Genomic DNA, 22,404 nt, shown 5'->3' with positions numbered 1-22,404 from the left:
TTCAACAATGGTGGCAGCAGGAAAAAACCTAAGAAACGAACAACAAAAATGAAGGCCGCATCATGTTCACATTTACCAGAGGAAATATGGGAGAGCATCTTCAAATTCCTCGACGACAACCACCACACTTTCAAATCTCTCTCCATGGTCTCCAAACAGTTCCTCTCCATCACCAATCGTCTCCGATTCTCTCTCAAAATCAAAACCGATAGAGCAATTCCTTTCCTTCGTCTCATCTTTCAAAGGTTTCCTAACCTAACCTCTCTCGACATCTCTATCTGCTACATGAAAATTGACCATCTTGCCAAAATCTCAACTTTCCCTAATTTACCAGATATCAAATCTCTCAGTCTCACCGACTATGGCTACGATATTTCTGAAGATGGATTGCGAGTTCTGTCCAAAAAGATGAAAAAATTGACATTTCTCAATTGTACAAATGTTAAATATATGGACAAGAATCATCTCTTCTTAATTGCTGATTGTTTTCCATTACTCGAAGAACTCATCCTCACAGAATCTGTCTTCCGTAGTCCCCTCTTTACAAGGAAGGATGATTTTGAAGATCAATTGTTGGAACTTCCCAAACTCCGCAAGATTCATTTATATGATAATAAAGTGATGGATCACCAATCTATTATTGATCTTTGCAAGAATTGTGACCTTCTTCAAGAGGTCAAAGTGATTGACTATCTTCCATACTGGAAGAGGGTATCATATAGATTTCAATAAAGCCATGATAGAATTATAGTTGAATTATAATTTTTGATTCTCAATTTGGTTGTTCATTAAAAGCACATTTATCCAACTTTCAGTTTTTTTCTTTTATTTGTTGCAATGTTTTGTTTTGTAAGTTCCCATCTTAATTAAAGTTATAAATACATTCCTTCTTTTATGCCTTCATACTGAATGAATTTTGGTAATGAAGCTAGCTTCTCTTTAATATAACTATAATACAAGAATATTGTATTATAAATGAAAGGTGTATGACTTCTGTTCACAATCTTTATTTCTAACACTAAATATGAACTTCCACTGATTTATTCGCTTCTAGCTTTTGAGTTTTGTTTGTTATGGTTTCTTCATCAATATTTAATAACTTTCACAATTATAGTTTTCAATAAAGCCAGACATTAGGCAATATATTATTTATTTAAGCTTGAAGAGCATAAAAAGTAAAAATGATGCAAGAGCCTTTAAATTGTACTCCTTAGATGTAAAACAGAATTCAAGTTAAACTCATTGGATGTATATTTTAATTGGACATCATCCGAATGCATTTGATCAAGATTAGTTTATTTTAATTAGATGTAAAACGATTCTTAGCAGTTTGTTTGAATTTCACTCCAGTATCTAATCTAACCGGAAAATACTTTAGCTGTGAATAATGTCATCGGCGAAGGAGATTATGATGAGAAAATGGATGGTAGCAAACAAGCAATCGTTCTGAAAAAGAGGTACCAGTTCAGTGGGAATGGAGAAGAAGAAAAAGCTGAACATGCCTCACTATAGTGGCGAATGTGGATTTTGGTGCAACTGTTCATATGTATTTCGGTCAATGGTCTTTGTAAGTGTGATACTAACTTCCAATTTGTGTTGTAAAAACTAGACGGTGTCATTTCATGGATGTTGTTTACAGTGGTTCAATTCATCTTTGGATAATAGTTTAATTAAATATATTGAATTTAGTTAATGTTTAGCTACGCGTGATTTAGAACAAGTTTCACAAGAACATGAACAATCCTTAAACGGAATATTTTCCTTCAATTCAAATTTGCTTTGAATGATTTGTTTGGCTGTAATTTTCTTTTCCTTTGCTTTTGGTTACAAGGGAATTATTGCAGACAGTATATTTGGATTATATCAACACTTCTTCTTTTCTTCGGACTTGCCTTCTGTTACCGAAAAATTGTGTGCTGCCGATGCAGTGTAGTCTGTCAACTATTGCATGGATAATAGATTCTCGTGCCACTGATCATATTTTAAATTCATTGAATTGATTTGATTCTTATCATAAAAATAAGATACTTACTACCTATTCCTATTAGCTTACCAAACGGTAATACAAGGATTTGTAGGAAATGTTAATATTTCAGATGGCCTAAACGTTAAGGATGTTCTATCTTTACCTAATTTCAATATCAACCTTTTGTCTATTAGATTCTCATAACTGAGTTGATCCTCATAACTGCTTCCCATACAAATACCCTCATTCTCTTTGTAACTACCTCATGTTAGGTGAAATAAACTTTTTTGAGCGACATTGACTAGATGTCCTCATCTTTATAACCATGACATTTGCATTGAAAAAAATTTCTAAAACCAATGCCATATGCACTAGAACCTTAAACAAGCAGTGATAATATATTCATCTACAAAATATCCCATCACGAACAATGTACTATACTTTAGGGGGGATTTAAGTAATTTTAATGTAAACATTAACAGCGTGGATAACGGTGTGCAACTTCTAAAACAGATCCTACATTGTATTTGTCTATCAGAATAAAAAAAAACGGATGCAGGAGCAAACAAAACATGGAATAATTGATAGTCTTCTCCCAAAAACTCAGGAGCCATTCGAATTCCCTATTTTTCATTACAGTTTAAAGAATATCTTTCGTTAAATATTCTCTTCAAAACACTGAAATTTATGACGCCAACAAATCCATCCCCGGTTGGCAACAGCAACAGATCATTTGCATTATGCTCCAAATCACGTCTCAAAACTTAATCAATTAGGCACTGCAGTAAACAAAAAAATGTTACATTTGTGACCAACATAAAACCTATGATATAGCATATCACACTTACGAAAAAATATTAATGAAATCAATATTTTCTGCTTCAATTTCATGTCTCTGTTTAAGTATTATATGCAAACACTGTATTTGCAGTTCTGATAAACTTTATTGTTTACAAACATCACTTGCAGTTGCGATAAACTTCATTTATGCAATGCTTCCAGTTCTAAAAAACTTTGTGCATCTACTTAAACTATTAAAACCATAAACTACGAAGAAAAAGTATCTTACTGTATGTGGAGGTGTCAATTTGTTCAGGAAGCTCCTTTATATCAACCTCAAACCTAGATTGCACCTGAAAATAAAGTTCAGCTATTTATTAATAAAAACATTATTGGCCAAAAAGGGTCCTATTCCCCTCCAGTTTCAATGAAAATGAGAAGAAAAAAAATATTAAGTTCCTAACTAACCTGATTAAGAACTTCAGAGTCACCAGCAGAAGACACAAAGGTAATCGCAAGCCCCTTGGTGCCAAATCTACCAGCTCTACCCACCTACATGTTCAGATGTCGATAAGCATATAAAGATAGAAGGGAAAAAAGTCTTTTACAAGGAGGTAGCAGGTAAGCATACCATAACTACAAGCCAAAAACATATTTAAACTCATTGTTACAAAATTGTTCAATCAAGCACCTACCCTGTGAAGATAGGTATCAGCAGAATCAGGCATGTCATAGTTGATGACTATATTAACACGCTCAATATCAATCCCCCTCCCTACTAAATCTGTTGCCACGAGAATTCTTTGCTTCCCCTCTTTGAAGCCCTTGTATCGCTTCAATCTGAAACAGACATGTCGTCATGGAAAAATATTAAGAATGCCAACTTGAAAAGAGAAAAATTACTGAACTTTATTCGTACGAGGACACGACTATCATAGATTCTCTTAATTTTTCACCAAAATAAAAAATCTATAGGTTTTTACCCTAAAATTAATAGAAGATAATCTGTCATAATAGTAAAAAAAATAAAAACAAGTTGTACAATTAAGAGAAAATAAATCTATGCTAATAAAAGACATAAAAGATATTCCTATAATCATAATTATCAATGGCAGGGGAATGGTGCATGGTAACTTTTCTCAATGAATCTGCTAATAAAAGAAATAAAAGATCTTTCTAAAATCATATTAATCAATGGCAGAGGAGCGGTGGCTGGTAACTATGCTCAATGGAGTCAAACTAGTTTCTCTGGTTTGTTGGCTTGTCAGACCTAAAGTGGGGCTTGGACAGGCCACATGTCCATTTACTGGCTCAACTAGCCATCTTAGTATAGTAAGACTGATTTATATGCATTAAAATAAATTAGAACAGTGGTCAACCCATTATAAATTGTTGGTTTCAGTTAATGTGCCACAATCCACAATTGATAACTATGCCTAGAAACAACACCCTTTTCAAAGAGTAAATGGGATATCTATCTTTCCCAATTTGTAAGTAAGATCTTGAAACTTCTGGAAGGGTTTAGGTTTAACAAAATAGCTAACCATATCTAGTCCGGTCCCACCATTATAATTGAAAGTCACCACTATACCTTCGAAGCTGGAAGTAGTGAACAGACTTGATAAGCAAAGAGACGAATTACTGATAAGATTAGGACCAACCTACTTAAAGCACAAGATCAAACAAGCCACTATGCAAACATGCACAGGAGGGAGGTTAACTTACAGGAAGGGGATTGTCTTTATAAAACAACAACCATAAAAAATAAAGTCACCAATGCAGAGACCTAATCAGACAATAAGTCCATCTTACTATCAACCCTACAAAATTCAGCAGTGAACCGTAAAGTGGCTTATAAACTGGAGCTACCGGTTGAGACGGAGGCTAGTGTGGTGAATGTAAAAATGTTGGATCAGGATATAACTGAGATCCAAAGAAGGTAGAAAAAGTGGGACTGTTTCATAAACGCTAGTCTTTTCCTAGAGAAATAACATAGATAAAATACAAAACAAATACAACCAAAAACACATAGGAAGTTTATATGTAGATTCACCAAAATTGAAATTGAAGGCGGAGACTGGTTATTTAGCACAAAATATGGTTTAAGGTTGATTAAATAACCAGCAGTAAGGATTACATCTCACCATAATTCGTAGCTTGATTAAGTAACAAGCTACGAATCGCATCAAGAAAATGTCAGTGTTTTCTTTCTGCAAACAGTTCTGTTGTGAAATGAATGAACAGCTGGATAGATGAATATTCATATACATTATAGAGCAGTGCTATGTGGTGCGAACCACCCATGTGCGAAATTCCACGAAAGCTTAAATTGAAGCACTTATTAAATAATAGTGTAACTCCCATTTTTTAATAGAAAGATAATAGTGTAACTCCCTTTTGCCGGAATACATGGGATGGTTGGAGTTAAAATTATTTTAAATAAAAATTAATGATACAAAACGAGGACATCTACCACAATACATGAGATGTGGTTACTTGTTCGTCAAAATTCGTTTCAAGATTTTTCGCACCACTAAGCATTACCCTACATTATAACTCCTCAAAATATCATAGAGATTTCTCAATGCTAGAGTGAGTAACACACTCGACAAGAGCATCTACCTATACATGATAACTTGATAAGAACAATTAACAAGCGGAATTATAACTAGCATCAACTTTTAAAGTTCAAAGAATCTAAGAATGCAATGAAGCCTATGATATAATGAACTCTAATTGTACTTGGAAAGTGCAACATTGTTCATCAAAAGGTTTCAATCTAGAGTCCTAGAATAATAGTTTTCTCAATGACAATTGCTGCAAGTGCATGACACCAATGTAAAAAATGCAATCTCTTGTTCAATACTATGGGTAATTAGATCAGCTTTCAAAACTGTCCAATAGATAATCTTGCATAATAATAATATGATGCACGAATAGTCAATATTTTGGTTTTAACACCATATTTACGAACGCTAAAAAAATAGTAACAGGCAACCATGTCCTGTTTAACAGACATCCGGCAAATAAAACGCATCCCCGGAACAAAACATCTAAGAACATTACGATGCTATCAAATCCTAAATCAGCTTAAAGCATTAGAGTACATAACACTATGCATATATGGCATTAATTTCAAAAGAACTTATAAATACCTTTCTTCCTGTGACATTCCAGAATGTATGCATATTGATGGGAAGTTACACTCAACAAGCAACTTGTTCAATTCTGCTGCTCTGCTAACACTTTTGACAAAAATAACAACTTGGTTGAAGTCAAGAGCATCAAGAAGATCATTCAGCTTACGATTCTTCTCTGGCTCTTGTAATTTAATGTAGTGCTGAAAAGGGTGCAAGTAAGTAAAAAATTAGTAGACAAAAAGATATCAACAATAACGGGAATAAATAAAGCCCACAAAACGCACCTGAACAAGACCATGAAGAGTCAATTTGGCCTCATCATCAACATAAATTTCCATGGGCTGGAGGAAAAAGATTAAGAATGAGAAAATAAAGATAACATACATTAAAAAAATAAAAACTCAGTTATTTTGGTATATAAAACATTTTATTTGCAAATTAATACAAAGGATCAAAAAGTCAAAACTTATCGCAAATATGACCACACAAAATCAACAAAATGCATTAAAACAAAAAAAAAAAAATTGATGACATTCAGCAAAAATGGGAATGATGTGAGACTGAAATAACATGAGACCATTATTTAGAACTTAATTCAGAAAAAGGATCGAAGAGTCAAAACGTATCACAAATAAGACCATGCAAAATCAACAAAATGGATTTAAACAACAAAAAATTGATGACTTCAAAAAATATGGCAAAATGCATTTAAACAAAAAAAAATTGATGATTCTCAAAAAATATGGCAAAAATGTCATGTGAAAATAACAGGAGTTGGAACAATAAGAGGAATGACAAAACAGCTCTTGCATAAATACTACTCTGGTCTCAAATATAAGCAAGAAATATTCATTTTGGTAGTCTAAAAAATATAAGGAAAACCTAACCAACTTCGCCTTATTAAATGCTCTCAAAATAATATTTAATCCCATACAAAATTAAATGAAAATGAAGGGTAATTATAGAAATGCAATCATATTTTATAATACATCAAGAAAATTAAATGAGGCTAACTACTATTCTTAATATGTGTGCAGTTAGTTAGTTTTCCTTATAATTCAGACCAGTGGGAGTAGAATATTACATCTTGCATGAATTTCTTGCAAACAGGTCGGATTTCCTTGCTGAGTGTAGCCGAAAACATCATCACTTGTTTATCATGGGGAGTCAATTTGAAAATCTCTTGCACATCTTTTCTCATGTCTGCAAAGGTCAAATGGCAGATATATTAAGAAATAAGAAAAGCAGAATTTTATAAGAAATCGCCTATGCACACTTGGCAAAACACACAAATTAAGGAGACAAGGAGGAAGAAAATGACCGAGTGATTCCAGCATCTTGTCACACTCATCAAGTATAAAATGCCTCACATTCTTCAAACCAAGGTCCTTATCTCTAGTCAGGGCAAGAATCCTCCCAGGTGTTCCAACAACAATGTGTGGGCACTCATTCTTGAGCAAATCTTTGTGAACCTTGATGTTGACACCACCGTAGAAAACAGCAACTTTTATATCTGGAAGATATGTGCTGAACCTCTCAACTTCGTGGCAAATCTGGATAAATAAAAGCATTTGCTAAGTATGCACATGTAAATATATATGCTCGGATAGTGTGTATTGGAAACAAAGGTAGTTCGAGATTAGCAATTAGCAAACATATTGCCTTTGCAAAACATTCGACATATATTACATTCAAATTAATGCAAAAATACCTGATAAGCCAGTTCTCTCGTGTGGCAAAGAACAAGTGCTGCAACCTGACCAGGAACAGGATCAATTTGCTGAAGTGTTGACAGAACAAAAACAGCAGTCTTTCCCATCCCAGATTTTGCTTGGCAAATGACGTCCATTCCTAAAATTGCCTGGGGGATGCATTCGTGTTGCACTAATGAAGAAGCAAAGAAAATTGTAGTGGACGAATCCTCAGTAAGTATATATGATCTGCCAGATCCTTTTAATGTAAAGGTTTACCAACCAATTTTTGTGATGTATTCATAATATGCTAGTAGTGATTACCTGATTAATTGAAAAAGAAAAAAAAAAACAGGATTAGAGAATAGTGAATAATCATGATAATAATAATAATAATAAGAATAATAATAATAATAATAATAATAATAATAATAATAATAATGATAATGATGATGAAACAAAACATAGATAGATTAGAACTATGAAGATTAACAAGCAACAAAACATGTGTTCGGTCATAGGTGAAAATATGAAATTCATCTTCATCTTCACTGTAATAATAATAATTTGGTAGAGGAGTTGTGATAAAAGGAAAAAATTATACAATGATCAATAAGCCACCCCCCAAGAAGTAAAAGAGACAGCTTTAGGAAATCACTGAAAAATTAGTCGGAGGAACTTGACTATTAAGGACAATGTCTGTTATCCAAAGTTTATTCTAGAAGACAGAATAGGGAGCTAGGGAACTAATGATTGTATGAGAATTTATATACAGATGAGAGGGAAAGAGAAGAGTTATTTAGTAAATTGTTTGTTGAACTGTAGTAAGAGTTAAGAAAGGAAAGTTATGTGGCTCTTTTCTTTTCTGTTCATGTGCCAGCTGTTCTTTATGTTGATTAGCAAGATTCAGTTAGCGTCAGCTGTTCTTTATGTTGATTAGCAAGATTCAATTAGTGTAAAATATATTGAGAAGGGTAATAGAAAGTAGACGATATCAGCATTAATACAGTGAAAATAGAATGACATAAGTACATATAAACAAAGTCAGCATCAATACAATGGAAATAGAATGACATTAGAGTACATATAAACAAAGGCATGCTAGAAAGAAAAGGACAATTTAATAAAAGCCCAAAACATAAGAAGTCTGTAGAACTCATTTGACTATACTGAATCATGTGAAGGCAGCATATAGTAAAACTTGCCTTCTGAAGGATGCTCAAACCCTGAATCTACAATGGCTCGGAGAAGCTCTGGTTTCAACAGGAAGTCTCGGAATCCCGAACTATGGATCCCAACGTAGCCCCTGCACCACAAAAGAAAATACAGAGTGAGGAAGAGAAACTCAAAAAGTAGATTGAATACGTCATCAAATCAATTGTTTGATAATGAAGATTATATCAATCTAACAGGATAGTGGATAGTTAGATGATTGCTACTCTCAAAGATTATAAATGCGATAAATATATACACACACACACACACACACACACACACACACACACACACACACACACACACACACACACACACACACACATATATACACATACATATAAAAAATAAACCATAACCATAATTAATGCTAAAATGACTATAGACCGGGGAACAAAGACCAAAAAAAATCATATTCTTGATATGGACTATGAATGGTGAATGACAATAAGAAATAAGAAAACAAAGATCAACAAATAGATTGAGCTTGCTGTGAATGGATCAGATAGAAAAGAAAAGAGACCGGTTAATGCTATGATGCTTAAAATTGGAGACCAGTGAGACGGAAATGAATGAACGTTTTGGAAGTGCAAATCAGAAAAATATCAAAATAGCACTCAATCGCGTAAATAAACAACTGAAGGCGCACCACTTTCTCTGACATCAAATACACTATTAACAATCAATTTATGAAAGGCTGGGCAGGGGAACTCATTCGCGAAAAAGAATTTCCTGCTTTCATGCGTGCCATTCGGACATACATGTTACTATTGTGGGTTAAGGCTTGGTTGTTGCATAGTTTGGTATATTGGGAAGGTGGGGCCAGGTAAAGAAGTGCGAGATTGTAATGGCCATATTTGTATGTCCACAATGGCGACCTCAACTACCGCTATCGAAAAACACAACATTGTGGAAATGTTGTACAGCCAAAGGCCACTCTACCACAATTTCACTCTTTTAATAACTGTTTACTAACTAAAATATCATATCGTAATTCACAAATAAGAGTTGTTTTTACTACTTGCCATACATTATCACATTGTGCCTTACTTAAACCATATTTATTAATGAAATGCATAATAAATACTTGTTTCCTAGCCAAAGCCAGTATACTGATTACTACAGATAAAAAAAAAAAAAAAAAAAAAAAACACATAAAGATATAACTAAATCGCTAAAGGACCCAAATTTGCAACAGTTAAAAGAATAATATCATTACTAGCTCACTGCAATTCAAAAACAACGGCCAATGGATAAAAATCCGATAACTAACATTCAAAGTTTATACTATTAGGAATCCAATTTACTGAAGTAAGTCGTAAATTGTCTGGTCTTTATCCAGTGACTCGACAACTACAACAACAACAATCAAGCCTTATCCCATCCAATGACTTAGTTTAAATCAAAATCTTTACTATATTTTTTATTGCAACAAATCCAGGTCAATCAACATCTACTCTCCCTCACACAGAACCAGTTAATATCAATTAAAGCAAAATACGAACTATCATTACTTCAACGGTATATTTCTCTATTAAAAAATTGAACAATATCAAATTAAAATCATTATTATATACTAATACTGAACAATATCAAGTTAAAATCATTATTATATACTAATTATTGAATAAAAAAATGGTCATAATTTCATAAATATTATCAAGCACGAAACTTTACTAAACAAAAACACATGAATGAATGAAGCATAGCAAAACGACAAATCGCAAGTATTGATAATTATGTACAAAAAAAAACAAAAAACAAAATGATTCCATTAAAAAAAAGGGAAAAAAACTAACTTTTTGACGGATTCAGTAGTGGGTTTAGTAGAATCAAGAGCTTTTTCATCTTCTTCTTCGTAATCGATAAGCTCTTCCTCGTAAACTTCAGTATCTTTCAATTCACCCATATTCTCTTCCCTGTTAATTAGGGTTAGGGTTTTCAGTTTCAGATATTGAGAATTGAAGATAGTGAAAATCGAATTGATTAGGATTAGGGTTACCTTTGAAAACGTGAAGAATTTGCGGCTTCTGGTTCTTTGAGGAAGAAAAACCCTAGATCTGATTTTTGGGTTTTAGGAACGATTGAAACAACCGTGAGAGATAAATAAGAAAATAGAGCGTATGGAAATAGTGTAATGGACGAAACTACCCTTTGGATTTCACCTGTCGTAAGCATGTGTACAACATTCTTAAAATTGCCCTTGGAGGAAATTCTATGGTACATTATTTATGGCACATTGTTATACAAGTATTGTCGTTGGTTGACACATTTGGTTTAGCCGATAAACACGAGTAAATTACTCAAATGTCCCTCGGCAGTTAATTGTCGAAATTTTAAAGAATCGGCTGCAGTTAAGTGCTGAGAAAAACTTCGACAGTTAACGAGAAATTTCAAACCTGAAATTAAATAAGGAAATACACCTAAATTTTCCTTAATTAAATTTAATTCTTTAATCCTTTTAAGAAATTAAACATAATTATTTTTATGATTTCATTCATATGATTTTGTTGTCATAAATGAAGAAATATGAGAGATGAATAATATCTGCAATCAGTAGTTAATTGACCTAAAATGATGATTCAATAAAAAAAATGCAAAAACAAAAAACATTATAAATGATATAATAATTATATTTGTAATTAATTTCATTAATGTCTGTAATTATTCATAGATTTGACTAACCTATTATTATTTTATAATATTTTAGATATTATTCATCTCTCTTTCAAATAATTATATTTGTAATTATTCTATTAATAAAACCTCTTTTTTTTTGTAGAAATAAAACATCTTTTCTATTACTAGTAAGAAACGTGATTGAATATTTAGGATCTCATATTTCTTCATGCATGGCAACAAATTATATGAATGAAATCAACAACGTTATAAAAAGAATCATGTAGTAAAGAATTAAATTTAATTAAGGGAAAATTTAGGTGTATTTCCTTATTTAATTTCAGGTTTGAAATTCCTCGGCAGTTAACTGCAACCGGTTTTTTAAAATTTCGGCAACTAACTGTTGAAAGGTACTGGGTAAATTACTCGTGTTTATCAGCCAAACCAAATGTGTGAACAGCAATACTCTTGTTATATTCTTCTTTCTTTCTTTTTTTACTGCAGGTACATTGTTAGATTTTGTTTTTACTATAGTACCTTTTGTTTACACACAAAAAAAATGACTAATATCATCAAAAGTTTTACTATACAAAATGATTAATATCATCTAAAATTCACACAAAACTATGAGAATTTAGGTTCGAATCTGGATGAAGAAGGCTTAATTTAACTAGAAGGTTAGATGGATACTTTTTATTTTTTGAAGGAAGGGTAGATGGGTCATGTCCCTTCGGGGACATCCAATGAAATTGAGACGATGGAGAGAAGATTAACATGACTCTTACGCTAAGATGACACCCACATAATTTAAAAAATCCCCTAAAAATTGGAGAGTGGGTTTCGTTTTTATTTTACAAATGAAACCTAGGAAAGTTCTCTAGTTCATTGGAGTTTATAAAATGCGCACATGTTTATGAAATGCACTTTCCAGGACGGTTTTTGAGGTATAGGTATGAGGCAAAAAAGAGTTTGTCAAAAGGAGATATAAGAGTTCAAACGCTATGAATTGAATATTTTTGAGTTAGATTTAGGGGTTTGAAATCATTGAGGTTACTCTAAGCACAAAATTCTTAGCCCTCGTTAAAATATGAAATTTTAAACATTAATAACTTAAAAATTCATATCTTGTTAAAAAAATAAAACTTTTGCAAGTTTTTTTTTTTGGTTCCGGGGTTGAACCTCATTCCTTACATATTTTATGTATTGTTCATACCAACTGAACTAAGTTCACGAGGACTTGCAAGAGATATATGTCAATGCACTAAACGTGACAAAATATGACTATATGTCTCCGGAATACTCATGTCTCTAGATCTGCAATGTTGACGACGCCAAAGTCATTCTCATTGATTGAATCTGCACTTGCTCAAAGTTAATCTTTCAACATAAATCAAATAAACACCGCACTAAGACGGGATATAAAAAACACACCGCACAAAAACGGGAAATCAAAACAAACAGAGTCGTTCAAAGACGAAGAAATCACAAAAACAAACTAATGAAAACATAAATTATGTGAAATCACTTATTCAATTAGGATAGAAAAAAAAATAATTCGAAGGGGTGATTTTACCCAACACAATATTTAAGCAACAAGTAAAAAAAAAATTAAGAACAAGTACTTTTGATTTAAAGATAGCGTATGTGCTCGTGGGATGGAAAGGATCTGTTTTGACTATAGAATAATAAAGGATGAGTTAACATGAGATGATAAACTTAAAATTTCTCAAGGTAATATAAGAATCAACGTACACTGTCCTTGTGAGTTTACCTCAGTTGGTGTGGACAATGCACAAAATATACAAGGTCCGAGGTTCAAACCCCAGCTAAAAAAAAAAATAAAAAAAAATCAACATACACTATAAATATTTGCATTATATATTTCAAACTATCAAAAAAATTGTTTACCTTTACAATCGAAAAATATTATCTCGTGGATGTTGATTTGATGGTGACAAGCGTGCTTATTGGACCTTATATAGAAAATCGTTATCACTTGAAAGAATATTCAGCAAAAAATTCACCTCAAGATTCTAATGAACTGATTAATCTTCGACATTCAACTTTATGCAATGTGATCTTTTCAAAAAAAAAATATTATGCAATGTGATTGGAATAGCCTTTGGTGTATTCTTGCCACATTTTATTGGTTTTTATTAAGTAAAGTTTATTGTCGAGTAGAAATGAAAATTTATGTGGAGACAAATTTTACTTATCATTTTTTATTACTTGTGTGATTTAATACACTTGCTATATTATCTATTTGAGCACTTTTTTGCTTTCGAAATCTACGACTGAGACATATTTTCTATAGATTAATAAGGATTCCTAATAACATATGGCATGAAATTCTTACCCTTTTTCAAATGTTGTCGTACCTTTGAACTTTTGATTTGGGCCAAACTTTTGAAAAGATTGAGTCTTGTGTTGACCACCTTTTGGAGCTTTCTTGTACCACTGATCAGTTGAAACATTTTAAGGAGGAACATAATTTATCTTCAAATGTGGAGGAATATAAGGACTCTTTCCACGGGAAGGCAAACAAGCATTTTGTTGGTAAGAAGGCCAAGACTGGCCCTTACAACTTACAACATTGGTTTGTGCTTCACCCTTCTTCATTTCCTTTTTGTCTCTTTGCTTCTTGATTTCGATCTTTATTTTTGAACTTTTGAGTGATTTGGTAGCATCCTTGTCAAAAAGGGAGCTACATCTAGGGCAAAGCATTTCCTCTTAATTTGAACTACATTTCTTCCGTAAAAAGTCCTTTAAAGTATCTCTAGTCTTTGGATAAATTTTATTAGAAGTTTCTTCTTTAAACTTCACAATTGTTAAATCAACATCTTTATCTTTTGCAAAGACATCTTCGAGGATAAAAATGTTAGAATCAGGTTCTAACACTTAACCTTTTGTAAGTGATACAAAGTCTTTGTTGAATACACCAAAATATATATATAAAAAAAAAAATATTGATTGTTATGATTGAATACCACAAGAATTATTTTAATCAGATACACGACAATTTTCATGGTAAATTCGACATGTACATTTGCTCTTTAAATTAATAGCTAAATGAGTTTTTTAAAATATTTCATACCATTTAAAATTCTACTAATATCTAAATTTTATTTACCCAAAAAGCATCATAACAATACAATATATATATGAGTTAGGATCCGTTGACACCAGGTGTCAACAGATTCGTTAACACCAAATCTCATCCATTAAATTGGTTTAATCTAATGGCTATTATTATTCACTTAAAAGTGCACGGTGACATCAAATTTATTTTACACACCTTAATACACTGGTTCTTCACCAATCTCTTTCTACACTCCCGTAATTGACCACACAGAAAGTCTATTGCAAATTTAATTGAAGGGTTTTCGATTTCACCAAAACCATGAAATTGGTTTTATATATTCATATATAGTGAATTTGATATCTTACTCTTGCCATCAATTTTATGTTTTAAAATTCAATTTGATATCTTAGAGATGAACACAAGGGCATGAACAAATAAGTTTTTGTCATGAACTTAAAGATTTGTACGACAGGCATGATTTTTTTATTTTTCAAAGAAAGGGTATAACCTTTGTCCAGGAACGTTCCTCTGCACAACCACAACGTAAATGCTTTTGTCGAAATTTCACTTTTAGTAATTGATTACCTCATACTCTCTTCAATTAGCTTCTCGATGTGACTTAGAATGCAAATTGATATTAAAGGGGGAAAGAGACGATCACAATTCCTATAAGAATTTGTTGGAATAGAAGTGAAATTTCATCGGTCATCGAAGAGGGATGTAAGCGGAAACATAATCACCAACAATGATGAAAGAAAGACCTACAACACCTGAGTGCAGGGGGAGTCCACTCTAGTTATCATGTAGATGAATTGTTAGCCCTTCGATTAAAAATTTAGACGGTCAGAATTTGGTGTCAACGAATCCGTTGACACCTGGTGTCAACGGATCCTAACTCTATATGAGTTAGGATCCGTTGACACCAGGTGTCAACAGATTCGTTAACACCAAATCTCATCCATTAAATTGGTTTAATCTAATGGCTATTATTATTCACTTAAAAGTGCACGGTGACATCAAATTTATTTTACACACCTTAATACACTGGTTCTTCACCAATCTCTTTCTACACTCCCGTAATTGACCACACAGAAAGTCTATTGCAAATTTAATTGAAGGGTTTTCGATTTCACCAAAACCATGAAATTGGTTTTATATATTCATATATAGTGAATTTGATATCTTACTCTTGCCATCAATTTTATGTTTTAAAATTCAATTTGATATCTTAGAGATGAACACAAGGGCATGAACAAATAAGTTTTTGTCATGAACTTAAAGATTTGTACGACAGGCATGATTTTTTTATTTTTCAAAGAAAGGGTATAACCTTTGTCCAGGAACGTTCCTCTGCACAACCACAACGTAAATGCTTTTGTCGAAATTTCACTTTTAGTAATTGATTACCTCATACTCTCTTCAATTAGCTTCTCGATGTGACTTAGAATGCAAATTGATATTAAAGGGGGAAAGAGACGATCACAATTCCTATAAGAATTTGTTGGAATAGAAGTGAAATTTCATCGGTCATCGAAGAGGGATGTAAGCGGAAACATAATCACCAACAATGATGAAAGAAAGACCTACAACACCTGAGTGCAGGGGGAGTCCACTCTAGTTATCATGTAGATGAATTGTTAGCCCTTCGATTAAAAATTTAGACGGTCAGAATTTGGTGTCAACGAATCCGTTGACACCTGGTGTCAACGGATCCTAACTCTCTCTCTCTCTCTATATATATATATATATTTTCTTTTCTTTTTTTAAATATTTTTTTCCTGAATTTTTATTTTTCACAACAGTGAACATTGAATATTTTTAGAGAAAATTACATTAACCTCCCCTGAGGTTTATGTTAATATACCCTACCTCCCCTCTATTTATTCACTTAACAACAACACCCCTTGCTGTTAAACTCCGATCCACCTTCTGTTAAAATTACACGCTTTCTCTTTTTAACATCAATTCACAGCTCCTACAAAAATTAAGTAAATTAAAAGCCCAGAAAATCATAGAGGCATGGAAGAGGCCACAACAAGTCCATGCAGTGGCGTAGCCAGGACCTTGGGTCAGGAGGTGCAATTTTTTTTAAAAATTTTATCATCATTATTGTTATTTTTTGTACATATTATTAAAATTATATATCTAAATTTTAATAAAAATATTATTTACCTCACATTTTTATCCTCTTTACATTTTTATCCTCAAATTAATATTTTTTTTTATAAATTCTTCTTGTTGAGGATAATCTTATTTGAGTTTCGAGATACGTCAGGTACAAAACACAAGTATCTCTTTAAGTCAGATTTAAACATTAGTCTGTCACATTGTAAGAGTTTAGTCTCTTAAATTTGATCCAAATTGGTGTCAAGTTACATTTTAAGTGTACCGGTATACTTGTTTTTTAAAATAACCAATTATTTTTATGAAATAAAGAGCTATTTTTCAAATTGTTATTTTATAAAATGTCATTTCATAAGAAAAAAATATCATCTCATTGTTTATAAGAATCATATCAAAAATTTTATATTTTATCGCAAAAAAACAATCAATAAAATTTATTTCGTCACTTTGGATAATGAATTTAGTTGTTGTAATTTTTTTAAAATATAATGCATTTAACTATTAATTTAAAGACCAAATATATTGATACAAATTAAATTTTTGAGTGTCCCATAATTTTTTTTTTCAAGTATTAAGTGTAACATATATATTGGCCTATTATTATTAGCTGCATATATCACTACATTTAGTAGGGTCCAACCCAATGGCTATGTTGTTTTGGCCTAATTATTATTAGCTGCATATACGTCACTATTATTATTACCATTGTGCAGTGGCAAGATTTAAGCTGGTGCAAAGTTATAATTTGAGCAAGTTCAAAATGAATAAAATAAGAAATATTAGTCTAAATTTAAAACTTTGAAGGAATGCAGCTGCACCAGCTGACCAATACGTGGCTCCGCCACTGAGTCCATGGATCATAATTTATACTTCGTTGCATTTTTTTATGTCTCGAACAAATTGATTACCTCTAAGATTTACATGTACGTGTTTTATTGGATCTAAAGTTTCTCACAAATGAATTGGATAATTCTATAAACAATCATGGGCTACACTTGATTTGTATATGGGAAAAATAACCCACAAAATAATTGGAATAAATTATTACAAAAATATGTGTGAATTCCTTACTCAACAATATTTGTATATGAGTTTGTTAACCTTGTTTTTGTTTCAAGTTCATCACACTAACACTGTTTACCAGAAATTGATCGAGGGCTTCTTTATATTACCATTTTACAATCAATTTATACAAATTTTGTATCATTCTATCGCACGCAGAGCAAGATAGTCTGAAAATGGTTGCAAAAAGAGAAGCTAGAGTTCGGTCATTGAATCAAACGATCATACGAAGCCAAATTCACATTGATGCATAAAGATGTTTTTAGCTTTAACAGAATAATCACAGTGTTAAGTTGTAAGGGGTGTATCTATCCATTTTAAGATATCTTGGGGGAGGTGAGTGTCAAGTTTAAGACTAGAGGGGATGTTTGTGTCGTTTAAAGAGACCTCAGGGGAGGTCAGTGTAATTTTCCTATATGTTTATGATAAAATGTAAAAGATTAGTCATATGCTTATAAAAAAATAGATGATGTTCTTTCTTTTGAAACGATTTTTCCTAAAATACAGAAGATGACAAATAGCTCCTTGATTCATAAAAACAATTCTTAATTTATTGAATTGTTTAAGTTTTTTTTTACTAGAGAAAACTAATGCATTCTGTTAAAAATCAAAAGATTAATACAAAGGGAAATTGTCAAAATAAAGATAAGAACTAGCAGCGTTGTATATGACAATCTTAGCAAGATTATGAGCAACCATATTAGTCTATCTCCTAGAAAATTTGACATAAGAGTTGTTACAAACAATTGTAAAATACTATCACATATACTCAAAATGGAACGTAGCTCGAATCTATCATTGATTGTCAAGTTAAAAGAATTGACGACCCTCTTAGAATCTAGAATAAAGATAACTTGCTTGAACTCTAATTTTTGCACCCACTCGATAATTGCTAATAAGCATGACGCCTTAGCCTCCTTAACATTCAACATAGGTTGCAAGCACGAAGTCTTTGCTTTTATAAACACCTCATACACGTCGTTTAAGCAAATATCGATTTCAAACTTACTGTGTTTCCCATGAAAGATGCATCGATATTGCACCTAATGAACCTGTCACATCTGACCATTCATAAAAAGCGATTGTAGATGGGCTGCCTATCCAATTTCTTGACGTCCCGCCTTCTACTCTCTAAGTAAAACGACACCGCGATAAATTACTTCAGCCGCTCTCTCAAACACATACTCCCACTTAGATGCATTCCTACTTCTTCATATACTCCAACTTGTTACCATAAACATATACACTGCTCATATTTTCTTTACAATTGATAATTTATTAGTTTAGAAAATAAATATATCGGTACATCTCAATTTATAAATCTCCCGAAGCTATTTATATACAATATTGATTGAATACGCTAAACTTTATTATTATAATAAATTCTTAAAAAATATTAATTCAATATACCCCGCTAGACCGTAAATGTAAGTCAACCATTACCAATAGTTCTTGAGTAACTAGAATTCATCATAATATTATGAGATGCATATTTTTTTACAGGAAATATTATCAGATACACAACAGTTAAATATAACAGAGAAGTGTAATTCATAAAAGAAACAAAAATATTTTACTGTATTGTTTTTCTGTTTGTGTAAACGGCCTAAAATCAACACTTAGTTTTATTTTTTACAAAAAAAATCAACACCTAGTTAGAACTTAGAAGGCTGATAAAATCTCTAAAGTACTCCGTATAATAAATAAATAGACATAGCATTTATTACTGCATGTACGTCGAATCCGTACTTAATATTGAAATATCAACGTACAAATTCTATAAAAAAAATATCAACTTACAATTAAATAGCTAACTACATCTTGACCAAAAAAAAAAAAAATAGCTAACTACATCCTCCGGTCACTATATAAGTTAAAAACTACATTTTAGGTTCATTCATTTAATGATGCACATGGTCTTTATTATAGACCACATACATCATTAAATAAATGAACCTAAAATATAATTTTTTGCTTATATTAGTGATCGGATGGTGTACCTCTCACCATTATCATATGGAAAACAGCTCACACAATATATAAGCTGCATCATGCATTTCTGCACACTAGTCCTCAATTGAAGTGAATTTAATCTTCCATGTTAGATACATAAAGAACCTACATAACCTATAGTAATCTCTACCACACATAGAGTTTATTTTTATTTTTTTGGCCAAAATCTACCACATGGAGTTTGTCACCCCAAAATTCATTAATTTGAAATTTAAGGATGAGAAGTTTCAATTCACCATTTATAGAATACAGATGTATTCCTTTTCCTTTGCCAATTGGTTCTGATTCATCCCATTAATTTCAACGAGGGAATGCCTTTAACTAAGAAGGAAAACGCGTGAACCATTTCCCCTATCCTATATAAAGTTTTGTTTATAAAGATGGATCAATTCTATAGTACAAAAGTAAGACAAAAGAGGCAAAGCCAAGTGTAAACTATTAAAAATGTCGGTCTCTATTGTATAAACTATAAAAAATCAGTCATAAACTTGATTGGTGATGAAAATTTGATCGTTATAGTATACAATCTTAAAAATCGGTCGTTATTTGTTTTTTTTTTTTTTTAGAGAAGGTCGTTATTTGTTTAGCCACACTAAAACTTTGTTCTTGGGTTCGTCCTTGGGCATATCTCTAGAGAGGTAAACTTTGTGTGTTGTGGAAGTTGCTATAAGGAGTAAAGAAGCTAGCATTTTCTAATAGATAATGGCTTCCTGAAGGGGATGAAAATTCTAAGTATTTTCATAGACGTGTTAAAGCTAGATCAAGGAGGAATTTCTTAGGGCTCTTAAGGTGCAGAGAGTTTGGAAAGAATCACCAATCCAAATTACAGAGACAATGGATTATTTTAGGAAGCACACGGCGAGTGAAACTTGGGAGCGGCCTAAATTGGATGGGGTCATGTTTCCTCTTCGAGAAAAATAAGAAAAATAACCATTTGGTGGCTCGTTATTTTGTTTGAAATTGAGATGGTTTCAGAGGAAAATGATTGAAACAAGGGATCGAGATCAAATGAGTTCAATTTTTCTCTTCTGAAAGATTATTGGTACCTTTTGAAGGAGGATGTGTGAATCATGTTTGATCAATTTCATCAAAATGAGTGTGTGTCGAGTTGTTTATTGTCATACTTTGTGGCTTTGATTCCAAAAGTGACCTTACAATTCACTTTAGGGGATTTTAGACCAATTTCCCTTCTTGGATGTTTATACAAGTTGTTGGCAAAACTTTAAGCGACAAGGTTAGTAGAAGAGATAAATTTGATTGTATCATCAGAGCAATCAACGTTTCTAAAGAGAGGAATTTTGTTGGTGTGGTGTTGTTGGTTAATGAAGTCGTTGATTTGGCATAGAAATTGGGTCGTCAAGTCACTCAAGTGGTGGTTTTAAAGGTAAATTTTGAGAAAGCCTATGACTCGGTGGATTGAAGTTTTCTTGATTAAATGTTTTAAGGGTTCGATTTTAGTCCCGAGTGGAGAGATTGGATGAAGGCTTATCTTTGTGGTTGAATTATATATGTTGATCCTTGTGAGTGGCTCTCCTACACAAGAGATTAGCATCAAGAGAAGGTTAAAGCAGAGAGATCCATTGACGCCGTTTTTATTTCTAATATTTGTGAAAGGTTTAGTGGGTTGAAATGCATCAAGGTTAAAATTGTTCAAGCGGTTTGAGGTGGGTATTGAAGGGTTATTCATATCGCATCTTCAATATGAGGATGATATTTTGTGTTTAGGCGAAGCGGCGGTGGAGAACTTTTTGACCTTAAAGGCGATTTTGAGATGCCTTCGGGGTTGAAGGTGAATTATAGAAAAAGTTGATTGATATGAGTTAATGTTCCAATGGGTTTTATGACAATGAGTTAATATTTAAAAAAAATTATGGGACTTAATTTTCAAAATAAAAAAATTAGACAATATTATATTTTTCGAAGTTATTTTATTTTATTTTATATTTGGATATTTTAGAATCTTTTTCATAATTATTTTATATTTTTTTGAAATATATTAAATTTGAGATTTTTTTAAGAATTTTTTTTCTAAACAAAAAGAATTAGTTTTTTCCTAATTAATTCATTTTTTATAATTTTTCATAATTATCTTGAAATATTGTTCCAGAATTTAAATCAAAATCAAAATCTTAATTTCAGTTTTTTTTCAAAAAATTTAATATTCTGGAAAATAGTATATATTTTTTTGAAAAGAAAAATTCTGGAAAAAAAAATTATTTTGAAAAAGGTTGTTTAGACTTTTTATTCCATAATTTTTATATTGAAAAGAAATCTGAACTTTTTTAATTTCAAATATATTTTCTAGTTTTTTTATTTTTTGAGAAAAAAAATCTGAACTTTTTATTTTGAATTTTTTTTTTTTTTTTTTAAATTTTCGAAAATTAATTTTCAGATTATTTTAATTATATTTTATTTTTTAATTAAATATGATGTGTTAAATGAATTATACATGTGACCAATGAAAAAATAAAAAAGAAATATCCACATCAGCGCCACGTAAGAGATTCTGCTGAGTCATAGGGGTCAGGGAGCAATCCTGAAGAATCTTTATTTTACAAGGATGGAATCTAAAAAAAAAATTTTACAAGGGACAAAATCAAATATACTCTATATTACAGGGGGTAAAGACATATTAACTCTAAACTTCTAATACAAATTTACTACACAACATTTATCTTACACTGAACTTCCAATTATCAAAGTCCCGTCCTT

At 31.7% G+C, this 22,404-nt stretch overlaps 1 protein-coding gene and 1 non-coding gene across 3 annotated transcripts; one reads left to right on the top strand and one right to left on the bottom strand.

Annotated features, from left to right (window-relative positions):
* Window positions 1-2,338: 2,338 nt before the first annotated feature.
* Window positions 2,339-10,953, bottom strand: LOC25491302 (DEAD-box ATP-dependent RNA helicase 15). 2 transcript variants are annotated; one of them, XM_013599193.3, is made up of 12 exons: window positions 10,795-10,953; window positions 10,592-10,711; window positions 8,783-8,883; window positions 7,598-7,770; window positions 7,208-7,439; window positions 6,971-7,089; window positions 6,171-6,227; window positions 5,902-6,086; window positions 3,442-3,586; window positions 3,215-3,298; window positions 3,036-3,099; window positions 2,339-2,745 (listed from the first exon to the last, which is right to left on the bottom strand). In XM_013599193.3, the coding sequence occupies exons 2-12, from the start codon at window positions 10,699-10,701 to the stop codon at window positions 2,735-2,737; spliced, it is 1,281 nt and encodes a 426-aa protein (XP_013454647.2). In that variant the 5' UTR covers window positions 10,702-10,711; window positions 10,795-10,953; the 3' UTR covers window positions 2,339-2,734. The 2 variants fall into 2 exon arrangements, with proteins under 2 accessions (XP_013454647.2, XP_024638252.1); XM_024782484.1 differs by having other exon boundaries at window positions 7,598-7,901; window positions 10,795-10,845.
* A 1,182-nt stretch (window positions 10,954-12,135) lies between these two features.
* LOC112421464 (U6 spliceosomal RNA) lies at window positions 12,136-12,239 on the top strand. Its single transcript, XR_003011790.1, has one exon. It is a non-coding gene; the product is annotated as a U6 spliceosomal RNA (small nuclear RNA).
* Window positions 12,240-22,404: the final 10,165 nt, after the last annotated feature.

Source organism: Medicago truncatula, chromosome 4 (genome assembly GCF_003473485.1).
Source record: "Medicago truncatula cultivar Jemalong A17 chromosome 4, MtrunA17r5.0-ANR, whole genome shotgun sequence".
NCBI lineage: Eukaryota > Viridiplantae > Streptophyta > Magnoliopsida > Fabales > Fabaceae > Medicago > Medicago truncatula.
Note: the sequence above shows the minus strand (reverse complement) of the source record. Positions and strands in the feature narration are given on the sequence as shown.

Excerpts from the sequence above, each read along its gene's own strand:
- LOC25491302 (XM_013599193.3), bottom strand. The coding sequence starts at position 10,701 with ATGGGTGAATTGAAAGATACTGAAGTTTACGAGGAAGAGCTTATCGAT. Across the intron at positions 7,771-8,782 it reads GTTTGAGCATCCTTCAGAAG|TGCAACACGAATGCATCCCC; the intron begins GCAAGTTTTACT and ends CTTCTTCATTAG. Across the intron at positions 3,587-5,901 it reads GGAATGTCACAGGAAGAAAG|ATTGAAGCGATACAAGGGCT; the intron begins GTATTTATAAGT and ends TGTCTGTTTCAG.